Below are 19,508 nucleotides of genomic sequence, written 5' to 3'. Positions count from 1 at the left end.
TTTTAATTGTATATTTTTGAAAGAAATAATGCCAGAAATAAGAATATTTGCAGTAAAATTCTCCTTACAATGCATCTTTATTTCAGGTACCCATACGAACGAATTGATGGCCGAGTAAGAGGCAACTTGCGTCAGGCAGCTATTGACAGGTTTTCAAGACCTGATTCTGATAGGTTTGTTTTCCTGCTGTGTACAAGGGCAGGAGGCTTGGGCATTAATCTTACTGCTGCTGATACCTGCATCATTTTTGATTCAGACTGGAACCCTCAAAATGACCTCCAGGTAATATTACAAGGAGTGATTCAGTTGAAAACTTCTTGCTTCTTTCCTGTGAAATTTTGTTCACCTGCAAAAGAAATTACTGTTGTCTACTCAGTAAAAAAAAAAACAAAACAAAACAAAACAAACAAACAAACAAAAAAAACAGATTATTATTTATATTGAAAGTAATAACATTTAAAGTAAGTTTTCTATATTGATTTTCTTTTCTTTTATCACTTGTAACTGAGTATCTGTCCTTTCATCAGGCTCAAGCACGATGTCACAGAATAGGACAGAGCAAATCAGTGAAAATTTACAGGTTGATTACAAGGAATTCTTATGAAAGGGAAATGTTTGACAAAGCTAGCTTGAAGCTTGGCCTTGACAAGGCTGTGCTACAATCTATGAGTGGAAGAGAAAATGCTACAAATGGGGTAAGAATTAATATATTAAGATGCATGATCAACAAATCATGAATGTATAACATTTTTATTTCTTGCTTATATCTTAGCTGGAAAATGATGGCTTTCAGGTAGAATATGGCATATATTTTAAAGTGGGGTTAATTAAGGGCAAGGCTACATGAACTGGCTCAGCCTATCTCATGCATCATTAATTGCCAAAAGCAGACAGGTAGAATCATGTTTCCTCAGTTCTCATTCATTCTCATCATTCTACACTTCACATAGTGTTGATTCTTACAGTTTTTGAGCTTCTTGCAGGCTGCCAATCCATCCATACTTTTTGTTTATGTTCGTGTGCTTTAGCCTTTTTTGCTTGGGCCTTTTTTCAGGTTAGGAAGTTAAGTATGTTCCCAGGAGGAGTTTAGCAGTCACTGGAGCTAAAGTAAGCAGATTCAATGACAATGAATTATTAAATCATTTAAACCACTCATATAACTTCACCCTAAGAATGTTGTTGTTTGCATTCTCCTTTTAAAGGTGACTTCAGCATGAATGTTTAATTGACCAACACCACATTATGTTAGGAGTACAGTTCTTAAAATGTGAAGTAAAAAGGCAATTGATGTCATTATGTTGTTAGATATAAACATTGACTAGTGTTAAAACAACAAAGCAACTGTCTCTCTTGCATGTTACAGGTGCAACAGCTTTCTAAAAAAGAAATAGAAGATCTTCTTCGAAAGGGAGCATACGGTGCTCTGATGGACGAGGAGGATGAAGGGTCTAAGTTTTGTGAAGAGGATATTGATCAAATTCTCTTAAGGCGAACACACACAATTACTATTGAATCTGAAGGAAAAGGCTCAACATTTGCAAAGGTGCATTGGCATTTGGAGGAAAAATAATAAAGTTGTGACCACAATAGATGGAAGTAGTACTGAATCGCTTTCAGTGTCAATTGAGTTTTTCAGTACACTTTTTTCAGTTTTCTTCCTCAAAACTGTTGGGACATCTGTATTTCCAGTTAGACAGTTGATAGACTCCTTTTTTTGCTTCTTGACAATGCTGTTTTGGAAGTCCTAAACATTGCACTTCCAAATGAAAATAGATATCTTTATAGTGTGTGGTTAAGAAATCAATGCATGTTTTTTCATGTCTTCTAGGCTAGTTTTGTTGCATCTGGGAACAGGACAGACATTTCCTTGGATGACCCTAATTTTTGGCAGAAGTGGGCAAAGAAGGCTGAACTGGATATTGATGCTTTAAATGGAAGGGTAAGAGCTTTATGACAGTACTCAGTTCATTTAAATTGAAGATTTTTCTCCTCCTTAATTTCTACATTTTCACTTTTCATTTTAGAATAACCTAGTTATTGATACACCAAGAGTAAGAAAGCAAACCAGACTCTACAGTGCAGTCAAAGAGGATGAACTGATGGAGTTTTCAGACCTGGAAAGTGATTCCGAAGAAAAGCCTAGCACAAAACCCCGTAGGCCTCAGGACAAATCACAGGGTTATGCAAGAAGTGAATGTTTCAGGGTAGAGAAGAACTTGTTGGTTTATGGGTAAGAATATACAGATTAAATAGTGTGATTGTGGATAAAAACTGAAAATATGTAAATTACATATAGTAAATACTCTTTCCTCTTTTTCTTGTTCACATGCACTCTGTATGCTTTTTACATCAGTACTATCTATACTTACCTGTGAGATTTTAGATTGCTTTATATGTAGGGATATATATGTATTTCTTAGCTTAAAGCGTTCAGTGTCCCACAGTGGATACAAGCTCACTGATAAAATATGTAGTATTGTGATGACAGAATATTTGTTTCTGGCTTCTTATATTGTAAAGAATACCAGAATTATTGAGACTTCATCTTTCTTTTCTACGTATTATGGAGAATAACAAAGTGCATTTGTGAAGACTGATATGGTTGTGAAATCAAGTCAATTCAGAGCTTTTTAGCATAGTTCTCATGTTTTGATGGTACTTGATTTCAACTAATTGATGCCTTATCTTTCCCATTGGATATGCCAGTCTGAATTTTATCTCTTTGCAAGCAAGTAGCTGTATTTAACTACTGTTCCAATGGGCTTCAGGAGAACTGGCTTTACTTCTAGAAAGCTGTGTGCAACAGTCACTAATAATGAATTTCAGGATCAAAATAAAACTGATTCCCCAAATCCCATGACTGTAAGAATTGGCTGAATTTCCTGTTCGTAGTTTACTGGGACCATTAGAGTTAAACATATGTACTTTATTATTTTGAGTGTAGTTCAATTGCAGCTTTACGAGCAGTGAACTTATTGCCTGTTCTGTAAAATAAACATTCTTAACTCTTAGGTGCTGTAAGCGGGATTCCCCAATGTAACCTGCAAACACAGAATGCATTAGTGGTAATACAGAAGGTCCTAACTTGCTTGGCACCAGGAGTTAAATTGAAAGTCACAAATTAAAATACCAGTGCCCTAGCTGTTGTATTGAACATATTTTTCTTGTAGCTGGGGTCGTTGGACTGACATCCTCTCACATGGGCGCTATAAACGTCAGCTAACAGAACAAGATGTGGAAACCATCTGCCGGACTATCCTGGTATATTGCCTTAATCATTACAAAGGGGATGAAAATATCAAAAGTTTCATCTGGGATCTGATCACTCCAACTGCAGATGGGCAAACTCGAGCTTTGGTTAATCATTCCGGTATGTCTACCACAATCAAATAATGATGCTAGTAAATAGGAAAGAATTGCTTCAGTCGTGCTATGTCTTTAGTTTAAACTATAGCTGTTCTGACATGTTGTAGGATCTTGTCAGATTTTATGAGTAAGGTGGGCTTTGACTGGGTCAGTACTTAAAGGGAAAGTCACCCTCAGATGCTTTGTAGAATGCGGTGCTCTTGCTCATAAAGCAGTTTGAATAAATATTCTAACGTAGTTTTTAAGTGTCGCCTACTGCTGGAGTTAAGCTCTTTCAAATGGCCATAAGTCATAAAGCTTGTTTCCTTATGGCCATTCAGATTCATGAGCGTTTTTAGAAGAAATATTGATATGACACCAATTTCTGGATAGTTCTCTGAATTTTTGAAATCTTCACACCTAAATTTGCATGGTAGTTTTGGTTGATTTTGTTATTCACAATTTCCAGATAAATTATGTTGCTGTTCAGTTTTTGATTGCCCACAATGGAACTAATACAGCAGTGATGCTTAGCTGTAAATGTGTGTTTGTAATGCAGTTTGTTGTGAGAGCTTTTCTATTCAGACTGCATAAGATATAACTGGGGATTTGTATAGGCCTGTCTGCGCCAGTGCCCAGAGGGAGGAAAGGCAAGAAAGTAAAAGCCCAGAGTTCACAGCCAATGCTTCAAGATGCTGATTGGCTCACCACTTGTAATCCGGATGTATTATTTCAAGAAGACAGCTATAGAAAACATCTCAAACATCATTGTAATAAGTGAGTATTATTATTTCATTTAATGCTTTTTATTATATGTTTTTCAAAAGTCTGTGACTTCTTTGGAATGTTTTTAATAGAGCATGGGGCTATTTAATAGGATGTAAAGAGCATTATTGCTTCTAATTTGGGGGATAATCATCTTAGCAGATATCTGGATATTTCTGTAAGCTCTTTATGATTGATCCATTCTTAAAACATTTATGAAGAAATGTGTTTTCTACTTAAATAAGAATGAAATCAAATATGTGATTATTCTTAATAGCATATGGGGAAAAGAATATACCCTCACTTAAATCTGTTTCTCTTGACAACTCAACATCCTGCTCTGCTCTGCACTAGCATGGCTTTACCTTGAGCACTGTGAGCTATTTTGAGCACCACAATATAAGATGAAAACGAAATTATTAGAGAACATCCAGAAGAGGTCTATGAAGATGGTGAGGGGTCTAGAGGGCAAAGTGCATGAGGAGTCCCAGAGTTGGTTTGTTTGGCCCAGAGCAGAGGAGGCTGAGGGGATGAAGCCTTGTAGCAGCCTACAGCTTCTCACAAGGGTAGAAGTGGGGAAGCTCAGATCTCTGTACTCTGGTAACAGTGACAGCACCAGATAGAGCGACATGGAGCTGTGTCAGTGGAGAGTCAGGTTGGGTGTTGGGAAAAGGTTCTTCACCGGAACCTTTGCTTAATTGTTGAATGAATGTCTCTCAAGTGCATCTCTTCTTTGCTTTTGGTTTGTAATATCTCAGTTATTTTTGTGTCAGCTTCTTTCAAGTGTTCTTTGTTGGGTATCTAGCATACACGTGTAAAGCAGTGTCGGTGAAAAGTTGTCTTTATGCTTTTAGTATGTATTGTCTTATTAGAAGTGTTTATTAGAAAGGAATTATTGATTTCAAAAGTATCTGTGGCCTGTCAACAAAGGGGGTGTGATGTGAAGGAGATAAGACATTTAAAAGGTTTATTAGTTCATTTCTGGATGCTAACCAAGCTTAATTTGCAGCTGATGAGAACAGATATTTAGAGAATTATGTTAGCAAGTGCGCATGCAAGTGAACTGGTTCTTGACTTTTTTTTGAACTGTTACTCAGTTCAGCTATTACATTTCACTTCCTCTTAAAATAATTAAATTTTTTCCTGTTACATTATTTTGCTGTCACAGGTAACGTCCTCATTACTTGTTATATCAGTTATATCAGCCTTAAACTCATTTTTAAAATTGTGCTGCTGAAATAATACAGTAGAACAATTAGAAGGATCAGAAAGACTGATGTATCACTGTATCAAATACAAGAATATTTTCAGTTGCTATCTTTTCCTTCACTTCCTAGACCCACCAGGACTAAGTGAATTGTAGAAGCAACATGTTTAGCCCAGGTAAAATCAAGCTGAGGTAGAAGCTAATTGAAAGTATGAGTAATTTCCTTCATCAGATAGCAGTATCTATTGGATAAGTAAGAACAGGGTGTCCTGTTCTCATGTGTAACATGCATGCTGCTTTAATGTGGAGGACTTCTGAAAGGTACAGAGAACCTCTGCATTTTGGTTTAGTTTTGTGGGTTTTTTTTTTTTCCTCTTCCTTTGGCTTGATATAACATTTGTTATCACTTAATACAAAGATGATAGAGACCATCTTAGAGACCAGCTTATTTCTATAGCCAAACATAGAAAAGGGGCACCTTACTGGTCCAGGTTATCAAACTTACAAAAAAAGCATGTCTGACATGTTTTGTATTGTAGAAATGACCTTGATTCAAATCCCTACTTTTCCAAGGACTACTTGGGTAACACGTGTAAAATTGGATATCGCTTCTGTTGCATCAGATCTCTAGCAAGGTGTTCTCAAAACTGGTGGTGGTCTAAATTTTTCATGCAACTGGGTGATCAGATTACTGCCTCCCCAGTTACCCTTACTGCTCTGAGAGCAGCAATTCAACAGTAGCCGTGATGGATTTGGATACAGGGAGAAGGCAGGCAGAATAATTTCCATTTTAGCTGGTGCTGATTCTACTTCATGAACTAGGCAGCAGGGGGTGCCCTGAATTGGGTAAACATGGGAGAGCTTGATTATTTTCAGGGAGACATTTTTTCTGTAGTGATGACCTCTTTTCTGCTCTCCTTGAAAATCCAGTCTGCCATTCTCTCTCCTGCCAGCTTAAGCTGTTGCTGCAACACCTGACAGCGGTCCTAAAAACGACTGTAGTGTTGCAGGGATGGGAAAAAATAAACATGGGCAGCGAAGACTTTTCACTTCCTTATGGCACTTATGTTGTGTGCAGGTAAAATTAAATAGCAGTTTGAACTGTAGAAAGTAAAAATAGTTAATATCTCCTAGGGGAAATGGGGGATTATTTTTTTTTTCCTCCCATTCTCGGAAGCAAAAAGTTGTATAATCTGAAAAACCTGACATTCCATATTGAGGGTTTATTGTAAGGTAGTAAAACCAGATTTTATATCTCGTTTATTCCTACAACTTCTGATGTGCTTCCAAAAATGGTATTAAGGCAGCAGCTGAGGAAATTTTATGAGATAATGAAGCAGAACAGTTACTGAAAGCCATCTGCTCAGTTGTTTACAAACTTGCTTCAATACTTCAGAGGCAGTGGTAGAGTACGTGTCTAAACTTCACAAGCTGCACTAGGTAGAACTAAATGAAATGCGCCGGGGCTGGGCTGCGCTCGGTCCCTCTCTGTGCAGTGTAAGCGGTTGCCAGGCAGGCCTGTTGGAAGCCAGCAGAAAGCACCACACAGAGGTGATTATGTGCCACCATCTGTCACGCTTCAAGCCTACCATACAGCATGGCTAATCAGCCTTGGCAGGATGATGGATGAACAGCAGCAGCTGCCAAAAGCCACTGTTGGCAAACAGTCCTGAAGTTAAGAACTTTTTCCCCCCTCTGCCTTCCTCTCCAGGGTCCTGCTGCGTGTCCGCATGCTGTACTATCTACGACAAGAAGTTATAGGGGACCAAGCAGACAGGATCTTAGAGGGTGCTGACTCAAGGTTAGTGCAAGTGCAGGTTTATTTTTTTGCTTTATGATGCTGGCTTATGTAAAGCACGTGTACTATAATAATTTTAGCATTTAAAGGTTGTTGTGCTTCCTGTTAAATGGGTTCGCAAGCCACATTATTATTTTATCAAATGAGGTGGGTAGTTTTCTTGCAGGAGGGAAAGTGTGGGAAATCACTGATGTGGATTTTTCAGTATTGCTAATATTGAAGAATTATTGTAACTCAATTTTAATTTTTCTTTTTAAAAATACTAAGATTGGAAATGAGCGTGTTTGGGTAACCACTGGCATTTTACTCCTAAAATAGCCTAATATTTTTTAATTATTTCCTTTTGAACAATCCTAAGTAATTTTCCACGCGTTCTAATTGGTGTTGTTTTTTCCCCCTCAAGAAGCATATTTACAAAGTGGTGTGAACCATTTCTCTTTTTTTTTTCTAACGTTTTTGTCCAGTCATCTTTGCAAATGTTTATAATGCTGTCTTTATAGTGAAGTAGATGTATGGATACCTGAGCCGTTCCATGCTGAAGTTCCTGCAGACTGGTGGGATAAGGAGGCGGATAAATCCCTTTTAATTGGAGTATTCAAACACGGTAAGTGGTGTCTCACTCTGAACAAAACTCAGTTGTAAAGCTTTCTGCGTGTAGGACTGTTCAGTCATAATATTAACAAGTATTGTTCCAAAGAACTGTTGGCTTGTATCTCCCTTTTTTTTTTTCTTGCCTGCATTAAAAACCTAATATGAGCTGTAAATATCAGATGCTGTTTTTAAATGTTTGCAGAACATTTGAGAAGAAAACATTACTTTCTTGGCTGTAAATAAAACAAAGCCATATTTGTTTAAGTAATAGCCAAATAGTAAGATAGATCTCCATAAACTTTGCTTCCAGCACTGCTTCACTTGCTAACTCTGCCAACCAGTGTCAAAGTGGACGGTGGGCTTAACCTCTGCTATTAATCTGTACAAGTGCCTCCTGGGCTTTGTTCCAAGCAATATTTCACAAATGTCAGTGTTGAGAACTCCCGGCTCCCTTGAGTGGGATGCAGCCTTGTTAACTTTGAAAGGCTGGGGATGCAGAGCTGGCATGATATATACAGTGAGCGATTCCTGATTATAATCCCAATTCTCTGGAGGTCGCAGAGGTATTCTCAGCAGCCCAGCCTGACTAAAGGGGAGAATGATGGCTTATAAAACCTTTCATGATTACAGTTTGGCTTGAGGCTCTACAGCAGTTAGGAGCAGTGTGTTGTAGTACAAATCCTAATTGAATTGTGCTGTTCTGCCTATGTACAGCAGCTCTGTTTTGTGGGCTCAGCTGAGGCAAGTCTAGTCTAAAAATCATTTTCCTGCAGTGCACTGTTGGGATCTGCCATTTTCCATCTAGTCAACTTGGGCAGTAAAAAAGCAAACAGCAGTTTGAAAACCATAGAGGGAACAGTGTCATCTTACTGACATGCATCATCCTAAACCTAATAAGACAGGTTCGTTGGCCTTACGTATAACCCATGTATACAGCATTTTCACAGCCTACACTGAGGGTTCCAGCAAGGCTAGAGCTATAGAGAGAGTGTGTGTGTGTGCTTCCATTCACATCTGTATGTTTGCAGTAGGGAGTGCTGAATATGGAGAACCACTGTAAGAGTTATGTAGGAATCTTTATAGAAGTGTGGGGTTAGTTTTGGTGAAAGATTGAGATTACTATTCAATTTTTACTGTTTGTTAATGCTACTGATGTTAAAATGTTTCTGTGCTGATGAAATTTATCAATATGAAAAACGTTATTACACAAATGAAAACTACTGGGGAAAAAATGCATCATTTTTTATTAAACAATTCCTTTAAAATCACAGTTACAGCCCTTTAATTTTATTTAAAAATAAATGAACCCAGAAAATTATATTTCACTACCTAAACTGTTCTTTTTACAGTTGATCGTAGCTTTAAAAAAAAAAAAAAAAAAATTGCTTCCCACTCCGCAGGTTATGAGAAGTACAATTCCATGAGAGCTGATTCAACACTGTGCTTTCTGGAACGGGTTGGCATGCCTGATGCAAAGGCCATAGCTGCTGAGCAGAGAGGGACAGACATGTTAGCAGATGGCGGTGATGGGTAAGGACGACATGAAAAAATTAATAAACTTTATCAGCATTGTATGCGTTGGCACGAGTTCATGTGTCATATTCTGCTTACATCTTGCCTGAGGATCTGAAGTGATCACATAATGTAAAAAGTATGTAAAATTGCTTACACGGTTGAGCATGAAATATAAATGTGTAGCTTGGTACACATTCTGACGGCTTTTGTAGCTTTTTTGCTTTTCTTTCCAGAAAAATTACCTTTCAAAAGCAATATTTATTTAAATTGTTTATTTTAAATATTTTTTTAGAGGTGAATTCGACAGAGAGGATGAAGATCCAGAATATAAGCCAACAAGAACTCCTTTCAAGGATGAAATTGATGTAAGAACTTCAAGTTTCTGTAATTATAAGTATTTGTAAACATAACTGACACTCCATGTTTATCCTAATGTGTAATTCTTATGTTTGTGAACCACCAGATGAACACGCCTTACAAAGATACTTTTCTGCTGTATTTGAAAGATAACATCTTTTTTTTTTCTGCAAACAATAACATATGGTCAAAGCTGAAAACTAAAATAACTTCTGTCTTCTCCCAAAGGAATTTGCAAACTCACCTCCAGAAGACAAAGAAGAGTCCATTGAAATCCACCCAAGTAAGAATATACTAAAGAAATTTTGAAAAAGCAAAAATAGACCACTTAGGCAAAGGTGGACTTTTTATTAGCACATGAAGAAATGGGTTGTGTTTTGGGAAAACATCACGGTAAACTTCTTAGTGCCAAATCTCTTCATGCTTCACGTGTTTCAAAACAATTATTTACCATGTTTGAATAATCCCTCGTTAAGGCTTTCTGGGTTTCTAATTACACAGTAGAAATTGTGATGATAAAAACTGGATGTTTCTTTATGCTGCTGCTGATGCTTTTGCTGAGATAATCTTGACGTTGCTGTAGATAAGTTCCTTGGCATGGAGGAAAAGTGCCAAGTTTAAGTGAAAATAATGAAGTGGTAAATCATAAGCATAGGTGTTTTCACAGAGATGGAATGATCTTCTTAGTAACGCATTTAGAGCTCTACTGCATTAATTTAAATACTTAAAGGTATTCATAATATGTTTGCATTCATAACATCGAATAATAATACCTGATAGTTATCTTTAAATGCTTCACAGACATTTGATTTTGTGGAGTCAGATGGTTTTATTCTATTTTTTTATTTCCTACCAGTGTAGTTATCCTGTTTCTAATTTGTTCTGCACCAATATTAATGAAGCGTATGTTCTTATCTGATCAGACAGGAATCCAGTTTTAGCTTTAGAAACTTTGAAATGTTTAGTGGTGGTTTTGCAGTGCACAAATACTTCTCTATTCTCTAGACAAGCACAGTGAAAGCAATTCTGAGTTAGGCCAACTCTACTGGCCCAACACTTCAACCCTGACTACCCGTCTGCGTCGCCTCATTACTGCCTATCAGCGCAGCTATAAAAGGCAACAAATGAGGCAAGAGGCACTAATGAAGACTGACCGCAGGAGACGTCGGCCTCGGGAAGAAGTGAGGGCACTAGAAGCAGAAAGGGAGGCTATAATAACTGAGAAACGACAAAAGTGAGTTTTCTCAGTGATATTTTCCTTTAAATCTCAATTAACTTTGTGTGTTGCCAGTATTTCTGCTTTGAAAGTATAAACTAAATGGGCCTGGGGGTATCCAAACTGTTCGGGCTCGCCTTTAACTAAGTGGCCTGTTTTTTTCCTTCTTCCTTGAATAGATGGACAAGAAGAGAAGAAGCCGATTTTTATCGTGTAGTGTCTACTTTTGGAATTATTTTTGATCCCATAAAACATCAATTTGACTGGAATCAATTCAGAGCATTTGCCAGGCTTGATAAAAAGTCCGATGAAAGCTTGGAGAAGTATTTTAATGGCTTTGTGAATATGTGTAGACGAGTGTGCCGAATGCCGGTCAAGCCAGATGATGGTAAGTTTTACTGACTGCAGAAATGGATGTGACTACTAATAGATGGCACCGTTATTGAAACTTGATTCCTAGGCGCAATGATTTAGAGATGGGCGTACATCTAGTTAATGTTAAACAGTACAAACTGATGTCATTGCAGAGCCTCCTGATCTTTCTACTATGATTGAACCGATCACAGAAGAACGTGCTTCCAGAACTTTATATCGCATAGAGCTGTTACGGAAAATCCGTGAGCAGGTTCTTCATCACCCACAGCTGGGGGAGAGGCTAAAGCTTTGCCAACCAAGCTTGGATCTGCCAGAGTGGTGGGAGTGTGGTAAACATGACAAAGACTTACTGATTGGTGCTGCTAAACATGGAGTCAGTAGGACAGATTATCACATTCTGAATGATCCTGAGCTGTCTTTTCTTGAGGCCCACAAAAACTTTGCTCAAAACAGAGGGACGGGTAATGCAAATACTGTCTCTTCTCTACACCCTGTGGGTGCTGGCTGCAGTCAAACACCACCTATTGTCCCATCCACACCAGTACAAGAAGAAAAAAGTACAGAACAAACGGAGTCTAAAGTTGAAGGATCTGAAAATCCAGCAGCCAAAGAAAAATCTGATATCAAGGAAGAAACAGATATTGCTGATAAAGACACTAAGCAGGATTGTGATGCTGAGGCTGAGACTGGCTCTGTTAAATGTGAATTGAAAGATATAGAAATGAGTACAGACGTAGACCCAAAATCAATTTCTGAAAAAGGTTCAGAAGAAGATGAAGAGGAGAAACTGGATGATGATGACAAATCAGAAGAGTCCTCCCAACCTGAAGGTAACACTTTGGTCAGGTCAGTCCTATGCACTTAGCTTAGCATGAGTCCTACAACTGTTCAGACTTGTGCCAGCTGGTAAGTGGCATTCATGGAGCTGTTTTGGAGCCTTGATAGGCTATGTTTAGCAGGTTTCTCTTCTTTTCCATGTATCTAGGCGGCCAGATAAACTATCAAAAAAAAAAAAAAACCACCAAACCATAAAAGCTAAAAAAAAATCCATCTTTAGTAGGATTTTTTTTTTTTTTCCCTGTGAGGGATGATTTCCAAGATAACTTACTGATCTAATAAGCACAATTTCTGTTCCAAGTGCAGAAGACTAAGACTGTGTTGTAATAATGATAGAACAGAAGCCCGAGTTAGAAGAATGGTATCAAACATGCTTGTCTTAACCTATCTATTGAGGCTGACATTGGATGGTTGGGAACTTTTGCAGTTAATTCTTGGTCATGATTATTGTTCAGCAGGAGCAGTTTCTCAGGGTAAGAATTTTGATGAAGAAAGCAATGCTTCTATGAGTACCGCAAGGGATGAAACGCGCGATGGATTCTACATGGAAGATGGGGATCCTTCTGTGGTCCAGCTGCTTCATGAGAGAACATTTGCCTTTTCTTTCTGGCCTAAGGTTGGTTGTGGGTAGCATGGGATGCATTGTTTTCAGTACAGATAATATGTGGGAAATGTGCTGCAAAAAGAGGTTTGTTCAGTTCTGTGCTTCTAGTGAACATGAGATTTACTCTGAGAATGATTTTTGAAATGGCTTTTTATTGTTCAATTGTGTACAAATTAGTGAAGGAAATGAACAGAATTGCTTTACTGTAAAACAACACTGCTGACAGACATGAGTTCCTTATAGACCTGCAACTGTCTGAGTGCAGAATGATACCTCTTATGCCGTCATTAATGGAAGCAAATTATGACTTTGAATTCTGGATTTCGTCTGCAGTGCAGTCTGCAAGGGGAGCAGAGATTCTGCAAGATCACCTTTTCAGTTTGGGATGGGAAAAAGGGTACTGGTGACCTACATGATCTAAGCCATTATGTAATGTTGACAGATGTATTAAGGTGTCCTGTAAATACAGGCAGCAATTTTACATAGGATAAAGCTATATCTTATTTTGGTAGCAGTGCAGAAATATATCTAACACAATTTTTTATTTATTTATTTATTTATTTTTAAATATCAAACTGTAACATCGTAATAAATCCGTACATAATTTAGTACTCTCCTTTGCAGTAAGGGCAGAGAGAGAAATAAAGTAGTAATAGTCTTAAGCTTACTAATCACCATAACAGGGCCATCTGGTTTGGGAGGGGGTGGGGTAGGGCGGGGGGGACCTTGCTCTTAATAGGCTTATTCCTGGAGAAAGCAAGCAGTCTGTTGCAGCTGCTGAGATTTGCTAGTGGCCTTTGCGCTGTTTTGCTGTTCAGGAAGCTAACTGGTGCTCATATTCCCTAACCAGCAGTATTTCTCATAGTTTTGAAGTTTCTACTACTTCAGGCTAGCATGGAATGTATTTGAATACTAAAACGGAAAAGAATTATACTAATCTTCTTTGCTTTCAGTTTGTATTTTGGAAACATGAACTAAAATCTTATTTCAGTTATAGTGTAAAAACAAATCCCTAATCTATGTAGATTCATGATAAGTAGACTAATACACATAATCAGAGATTTTTAGTGTACACGCTTCAGTGAAATTTGAAGTGATAATGGGTGTGGAATGAAAATTGACATTCATTAGATGTCCCTAGGTTGGTGCTTGTTTCATAATGTTGAACTTTATTAATAGTGACGCTAATGAGGATCCACTTCCTAGGACAGAATTGCAGATCCAGCCTCTTGGATCTCAAGAACTGCAGTTTTAAAATACTCATTGCAGATGTTTTGATTTTTTTCCCTTCCGAACTGTTGAGTTTGCTGACAGCTCAAGTTAGAAGCGTAAAACAATTGTGAGTTTCTGTTAAAGTCTGTTTGTACACTGTCCAACAGAAAATGTCATCTGTCTTCCTTCTTCATCTCAATATAAATGCTGTTTTTAAATTCTAGTTCTATTCCACAAAATTCCCTACGTATTAGCTTTTTTCAGGCGATCAGTTTATCCTAGCCTGGAAGAAATAGTTGTTTTTTAATGTCCTTCTTAAACCTTGCTGAACTAGACAGAGTAGTTGCACTCATTTGAGTTTAACAGGCAACCTTCGCACTAAAGGTTCATTATGTACTTTTCCTTTGCACAGGACCGAGTAATGATCAACCGATTAGACAACATCTGTGAAGCAGTGCTGAAAGGGAAGTGGCCAGTAAATAGGCGCCAGATGTTCGATTTCCAGGGGCTCATACCTGGGTATACTCCAACAGCTGTGGACAGCCCTCTGCAAAAAAGGAGCTTTGCAGAGCTCTCCATGATTGGTCAAGCCAGTATCAGTGGCAGTGAAGACATCACTGCTTCTCCTCAGTTGTCAAAGGCAAGTGCATCCTTCTCATTCGTACAGAAAGCTTCTTATCTTTTGTCACTTATTTTTGTATAATATGAAAAAATAGCATTCCTTTGAATAAAATAGGAAAAATGAAAGACACTGTTACCTTGAGTAAAGTAAAGGCTCTGTTTTCTGAGTTACGTGTTCATTCTATTGCAAAATCAGTGCAGTTAACAGAGCTGTGTTAATGTTTGGAAATCTTTGTGTTTCATTAGGAAGATGCACTCAATTTATCGGTTCCACGTCAGAGGAGGAGGAGGAGACGAAAAATTGAAATCGAGGCTGAGAGAGCTGCCAAAAGAAGAAATCTTATGGAAATGGTTGCCCAGTTACGTGAGTCTCAGGTGGTCTCAGAAAATGGACAAGAAAAGGTTGTAGATTTATCAAAGGCCTCACGAGAGGCAACAAGTTCTACCTCAAATTTTTCATCTGTTACTTCAAAGTTTATCTTGCCTAATGTCTCCACACCCGTGTCTGATGCCTTTAAAACTCAAATGGAGCTGCTGCAAGCAGGTCTTTCACGCACACCCACAAGGCATCTGCTAAATGGCTCTTTAATAGATGGAGAACCGCCCATGAAGAGGAGGAGAGGAAGGAGGAAAAATGTAGAAGGGCTTGATCTGTTATTTATGAGCAACAAACGGACATCATTGACTGTAGTAAGACAACAACCTTTTTGTCTCCTATTTGTTCTTCTGTGTCTAGTACTTTCTGAATGTGAGTTTATAGTGTTATACTCTAGCAAATAATAACGTACAGTTCTTACCCAGCCAGCTTTTGCTTTGTATTTAATTTTGAACAAAACAAAATGTTGCTTATATCAAGTTTCTACTATAGCAGATTGTGATTTGTTTTTTAACTTGCTCATATTTTCAAAAAGGCATTTTTTCCTTTAAAATATAGTATATTATAACATATATATTTTGAGGCTTAAGTTTACCTTCTCTCTTCTGTAGGAAGTGAAGGTCTTGGGGATCATTAACTGATAATGCATGAGAACTGCTCTGTCTGTTCTTTAATGTTCAAAGATTCTAAATTTACAAAATCCCCTAATGTGACTGCTTTACATAGTGGAAACATTTAAATCTTATTAACTGCTGACTTGAGCCTTTAACTTTAGTCCTTGAAGTGATTTCTCCCAGGTAACTGCTGCCTTAAAGTGAGAAGTAATGCTGGTGTTAATGTTTTCAGGAGGATGCAGAAGTGACCAAAGCTTTTGAAGAAGATATGGAGGCCCTACCAGCAAGGAACATTCCGTCTCCTGGTCAACTGGATCCAGACACTCGCATCCCTGTAATCAATCTAGAGGATGGGACCAGGCTGGTGGGAGAAGATGCTCCCAAAAACAAGGACTTAGTTGAATGGCTTAAATTGCATCCTACTTACACTGTAGATATGCCAAGTTATGTACCAGTAAGTATGTGATTTTAAAAGTGTAGCTGTATTAGATTAGTATGGAAGTTAATCTTACAGATATGGAAATAAATTTCTTCAAATTGGGTGTAGTCATTGGATTTCAGTGGAGGTTTTCATCTTAGCCACATTTGCTGTAATATCTAAGCACTCAGGAGGCACCAGGATTTCTATGTATGTTTGGGAAAATATTTTTTTGAGGGTGAAGTAATTGATCCCTTCTTAAAATTTTTGGTAGGAGAGGTGTCATAATTATTTTTGTCAAGAGAATGAAAAGCTAAAAAACAACATATTTCTCTTCTTTCCAGAAGAGTGCAGATGTGCTGTTTTCCTCATTTCAGAAGCCGAAACAAAAACGACACAGATGTCGAAACCCTAATAAACTGGATATAAACACCTTGACAGGAGAAGAAAGGGTACCTGTTGTAAATAAGCGAAATGGGAAGAAGGTAAACACTAAGTTCAATGGAATTGTTTGAATTGTTTAATAATGTTTTTGCATGTTGAGAACAGGCTTTCTGTTCCGAACTTCTTTAAAAAGTTTAATTTGGCACTGACATTTATTCTTACTGTCACTCAGAATCTTTGATTTCTCCTTTACTAATTTACTAGCTCATTCTAGTCATTTTAGTTGAGCAACTCATATATATATATGAGTTATGATATGTATATGATATATATATATATCATATTTCTTTGCATCAGGTATGAATTTAATTACTATCACTGCCTGGACTGTGACGTTTTGCTGTATTTTTTAAATGTGGTCTTCTCAATTCTGATATCATTAGGTAGTTTCAGTTCAGTTTTCCACTATATGAATTGAAATTCTTTACTTTCATCCTTTCTTAGATGAAAGTGCACAAATGGAAAATGTACAGATGAACAGTAGCAGTTCTGTGGTTTGGGTTGTTTGGTTGGTTGTTTTTTGTTTGTGTTTTTAAGTATATCTTATCTTTTGCATTAGATGGGTGGAGCTATGGCCCCTCCAATGAAGGACTTGCCAAGATGGTTAGAAGAAAATCCTGAATTTGCTGTTGCTCCAGATTGGACTGACATTGTTAAACAGTCTGTAAGTGAAACTTTGATTCCATGCTTCGCTCTAGGTTACAGCACAGGAAAGTTGAAGGTTGTGTAAATTTCTGCAGGCAAGCACTGATGATTAAGTCCTTTTTCTCATAGCTAGTAGTTCTGAGCTGAGGAAATTGTAGTGTCAGGATGGGAGTTTGCCAGCTAAGGGGAAAGATGATAGAAGGCTTCTCTAGAGTGGGATTGCAGTATATGGAAAAATCAGGTATAGCAAAGTAACCTTCAGCATTAGTTATTTGTTTTTGTTGATTATTTTGTATTTTTTCCTCATGTAGTAAGCAGCAATTCTTAATACAGGTGTTTGTACATTAAGCAACTACTAATTAGGTGTTTTTCACATGCATAGCAGAAAGAGTAATCACCTTGGTACTTTGTAGCATCAAAAAGCTAGCTTTGCTCCCTTTTATTTGAAAACTGTTATTTGAAAATAGAGTGTACAGTTCTGCAAATACTTCTTAAAATGCCACTCCCTATACTGGAGTTCACGGGGAAGTACAATGAGCTATGGTGTTTTAGCATGATTTGTTGTTCCACCCTGTTTAAATAGGCAAAACATGTGACTTTGTTTTCTTCAGTTTTCCTTATGTGTTCTAGTGTTGCTCACTTTAGTAGCTAGCTACTCATGATTTACCGGGTTTGAAAACCAAACTGCTTTTCGAATTAAAAAATAATGTGATAAAATCCTTCAATTTCTTCCATTATAGCTAGTTAACTGCTGAAAGCTACAAAAACTAATAGAGAATAAAACTCCTTTCTGCATCCCTTTCTCAGGGTTTTGTTCCAGAGTCTATGTTTGACCGTCTTCTCACTGGACCTGTTGTGAGGGAGGAAGGAGCAAGCAGAAGAGGAAGAAGGCCAAAAAGTGAAATTGCCAAAGCAGCTGCAGCAGCTGCTGCTGTAGCATCAACTTCGGGAATCAACCCACTACTAATGAACAGTCTGTTTGCTGGAATGGACCTCACCAGCCTCCAGAATCTACAGAACCTGCAGTCTCTCCAGCTCGCAGGGCTCATGGGCTTTCCACCAGGGCTAGCAACAGCTGCTGCTGCTGGGGGGGATGCTAAAAATCCGGCTGCCATGTTGCCTCTGATGTTGCCAGGGATGGCAGGATTGCCCAATATGTTTGGACTAAGCGGATTGTTGAATAACCCAATAACGGCTACTACTGGAAATGCCACTACTGCTTCCGGTCAAGGAGAGACTGAGGATGGCGCTTCAAAAGCTGAAGAGAAGAAAAATGAGAATGAAGAGGAGAACAAAGACTCTGAGAAAAGCACAGACACTGTTTCTGCTACTGACTCTGCGAATGGATCTGTCAGTGCTGCTACTGCGGCGACTACCGCCACTGCCACCACTACCACCACCACCAACACTGGATTGCCCACAAACCCTCTGGCCTTCAATCCTTTCCTGCTGTCTACCATGGCTCCTGGCCTGTTCTATCCATCTATGTTTCTACCTCCGGGACTGGGAGGATTGACTCTGCCTGGTTTCCCAGCACTAGCAGGACTTCAGAATGCAGTGGGCTCCAACGAAGAGAAGGCTACTGACAAAACTGAAGGAACTGCCTTTAAAGATGAAGAAAACCTGGAAGGCAGTGATGCAGAGGAGAGCCTTGATAAAACTGCAGATTCCTCCGTTTTAGAAGATGAAATAGCACAGGGTGAAGAATTAGACTCACTTGATGGGGGGGAAGAAATAGAAAACAATGAAAATGATGAATAACCAGTACCAGTTACAGTTGAAGTGTTTTAAACTTTTGACAAGTGGTAGTCCTACTGTTTACACTCACAGTTAATGTCCATACTTAGTTTTTATAAGCTGTTCTGTAACATAGTGTAGCAAAAAAAAAAAGTTCAAGTCATGTTATACAGATGTGTCAAAAGGTATCTTGGTCATTAAGTATTGTGCAGTGCATTATTTATTATCCCTAGGAGAGATGAAATTTGAGAGGTGATCATGTCTTTTTAAGGAAATTGACATAATGCTCTGCTTTTTTCTTTTCTTTTGGTACCATTGGTATTATGAAAAGCAGCAATTTGTAATCAAGTGGCACTAATAGAAGGAAGTGCTGCTTAAAGGAAGGATGAAGTTATATATTTAATTTTTTATTTTTTATTTTGTTTTGCTGTGAAGGTCAAGATGAAATTTACCATACATATCGTACTCGCGCTTCATTTTGACTGTATGGGAGTTCACCCGCTCACGTGCGCGCGCACACCCACACACACACACTCTCTCTCTGACAATCTTCATGATAGTGTGACTGTCTCTGTCTTGAGACGCAGCAATAATAAGGCAGCTGTTGAATGTGAAGAGTACCTTTTGGAAATTTACCCGCGGAGAAGGTTCTTACAGGATAAAGCTACAGTTTAATCGTCTCGTGATCTTGTAATGCACTGGTATAAACAAAAAAAGAAAAAAATCAGGTACCTTTTTTAAATTAAAGGACTTTGTTACTTTAGCCACAAAGCTAAACAGCATTACCTCAACTCTAAACTAGCCTTGAAGTTTACAGACATGACTTTGTAA

The 19,508-nt window shown here is 38.1% G+C and overlaps 1 protein-coding gene across 2 annotated transcripts in view; it reads left to right on the top strand.

The window, feature by feature from the left end:
• CHD7 (chromodomain helicase DNA binding protein 7) overlaps positions 1-18,701 on the top strand; it is a gene marked incomplete at both ends in the record, with an annotated part of 85,143 nt that extends 66,442 nt beyond the window's left edge. The window contains 22 exons of one of the 2 annotated variants that reach the window (XM_079533800.1): positions 87-282; positions 528-695; positions 1,364-1,543; positions 1,829-1,939; positions 2,025-2,230; positions 3,171-3,370; positions 3,963-4,122; positions 7,029-7,118; positions 7,616-7,719; positions 9,107-9,236; positions 9,514-9,586; positions 9,807-9,861; positions 10,584-10,812; positions 10,974-11,182; positions 11,322-11,999; positions 12,462-12,622; positions 14,235-14,462; positions 14,690-15,133; positions 15,666-15,887; positions 16,196-16,336; positions 16,855-16,959; positions 17,748-18,701. In XM_079533800.1, the coding sequence (XP_079389926.1) occupies positions 87-282; positions 528-695; positions 1,364-1,543; positions 1,829-1,939; positions 2,025-2,230; positions 3,171-3,370; positions 3,963-4,122; positions 7,029-7,118; positions 7,616-7,719; positions 9,107-9,236; positions 9,514-9,586; positions 9,807-9,861; positions 10,584-10,812; positions 10,974-11,182; positions 11,322-11,999; positions 12,462-12,622; positions 14,235-14,462; positions 14,690-15,133; positions 15,666-15,887; positions 16,196-16,336; positions 16,855-16,959; positions 17,748-18,701 (5,044 nt within the window). The remainder of the gene's footprint in view (positions 1-86; positions 283-527; positions 696-1,363; positions 1,544-1,828; positions 1,940-2,024; positions 2,231-3,170; positions 3,371-3,962; positions 4,123-7,028; positions 7,119-7,615; positions 7,720-9,106; positions 9,237-9,513; positions 9,587-9,806; positions 9,862-10,583; positions 10,813-10,973; positions 11,183-11,321; positions 12,000-12,461; positions 12,623-14,234; positions 14,463-14,689; positions 15,134-15,665; positions 15,888-16,195; positions 16,337-16,854; positions 16,960-17,747) is intronic. The other variant, XM_079533801.1, reaches the window with a different exon arrangement.
• Between the last annotated feature and the right edge of the window lie 807 nt (positions 18,702-19,508).

This window comes from Tetrao urogallus (assembly GCF_951394365.1).
Source record: "Tetrao urogallus genome assembly, chromosome: 3".
Lineage (NCBI taxonomy): Eukaryota > Metazoa > Chordata > Aves > Galliformes > Phasianidae > Tetrao > Tetrao urogallus.
The sequence above is the reverse complement of the archived record's forward strand: the minus strand, read 5'-3'. Positions and strand labels throughout refer to the sequence as shown.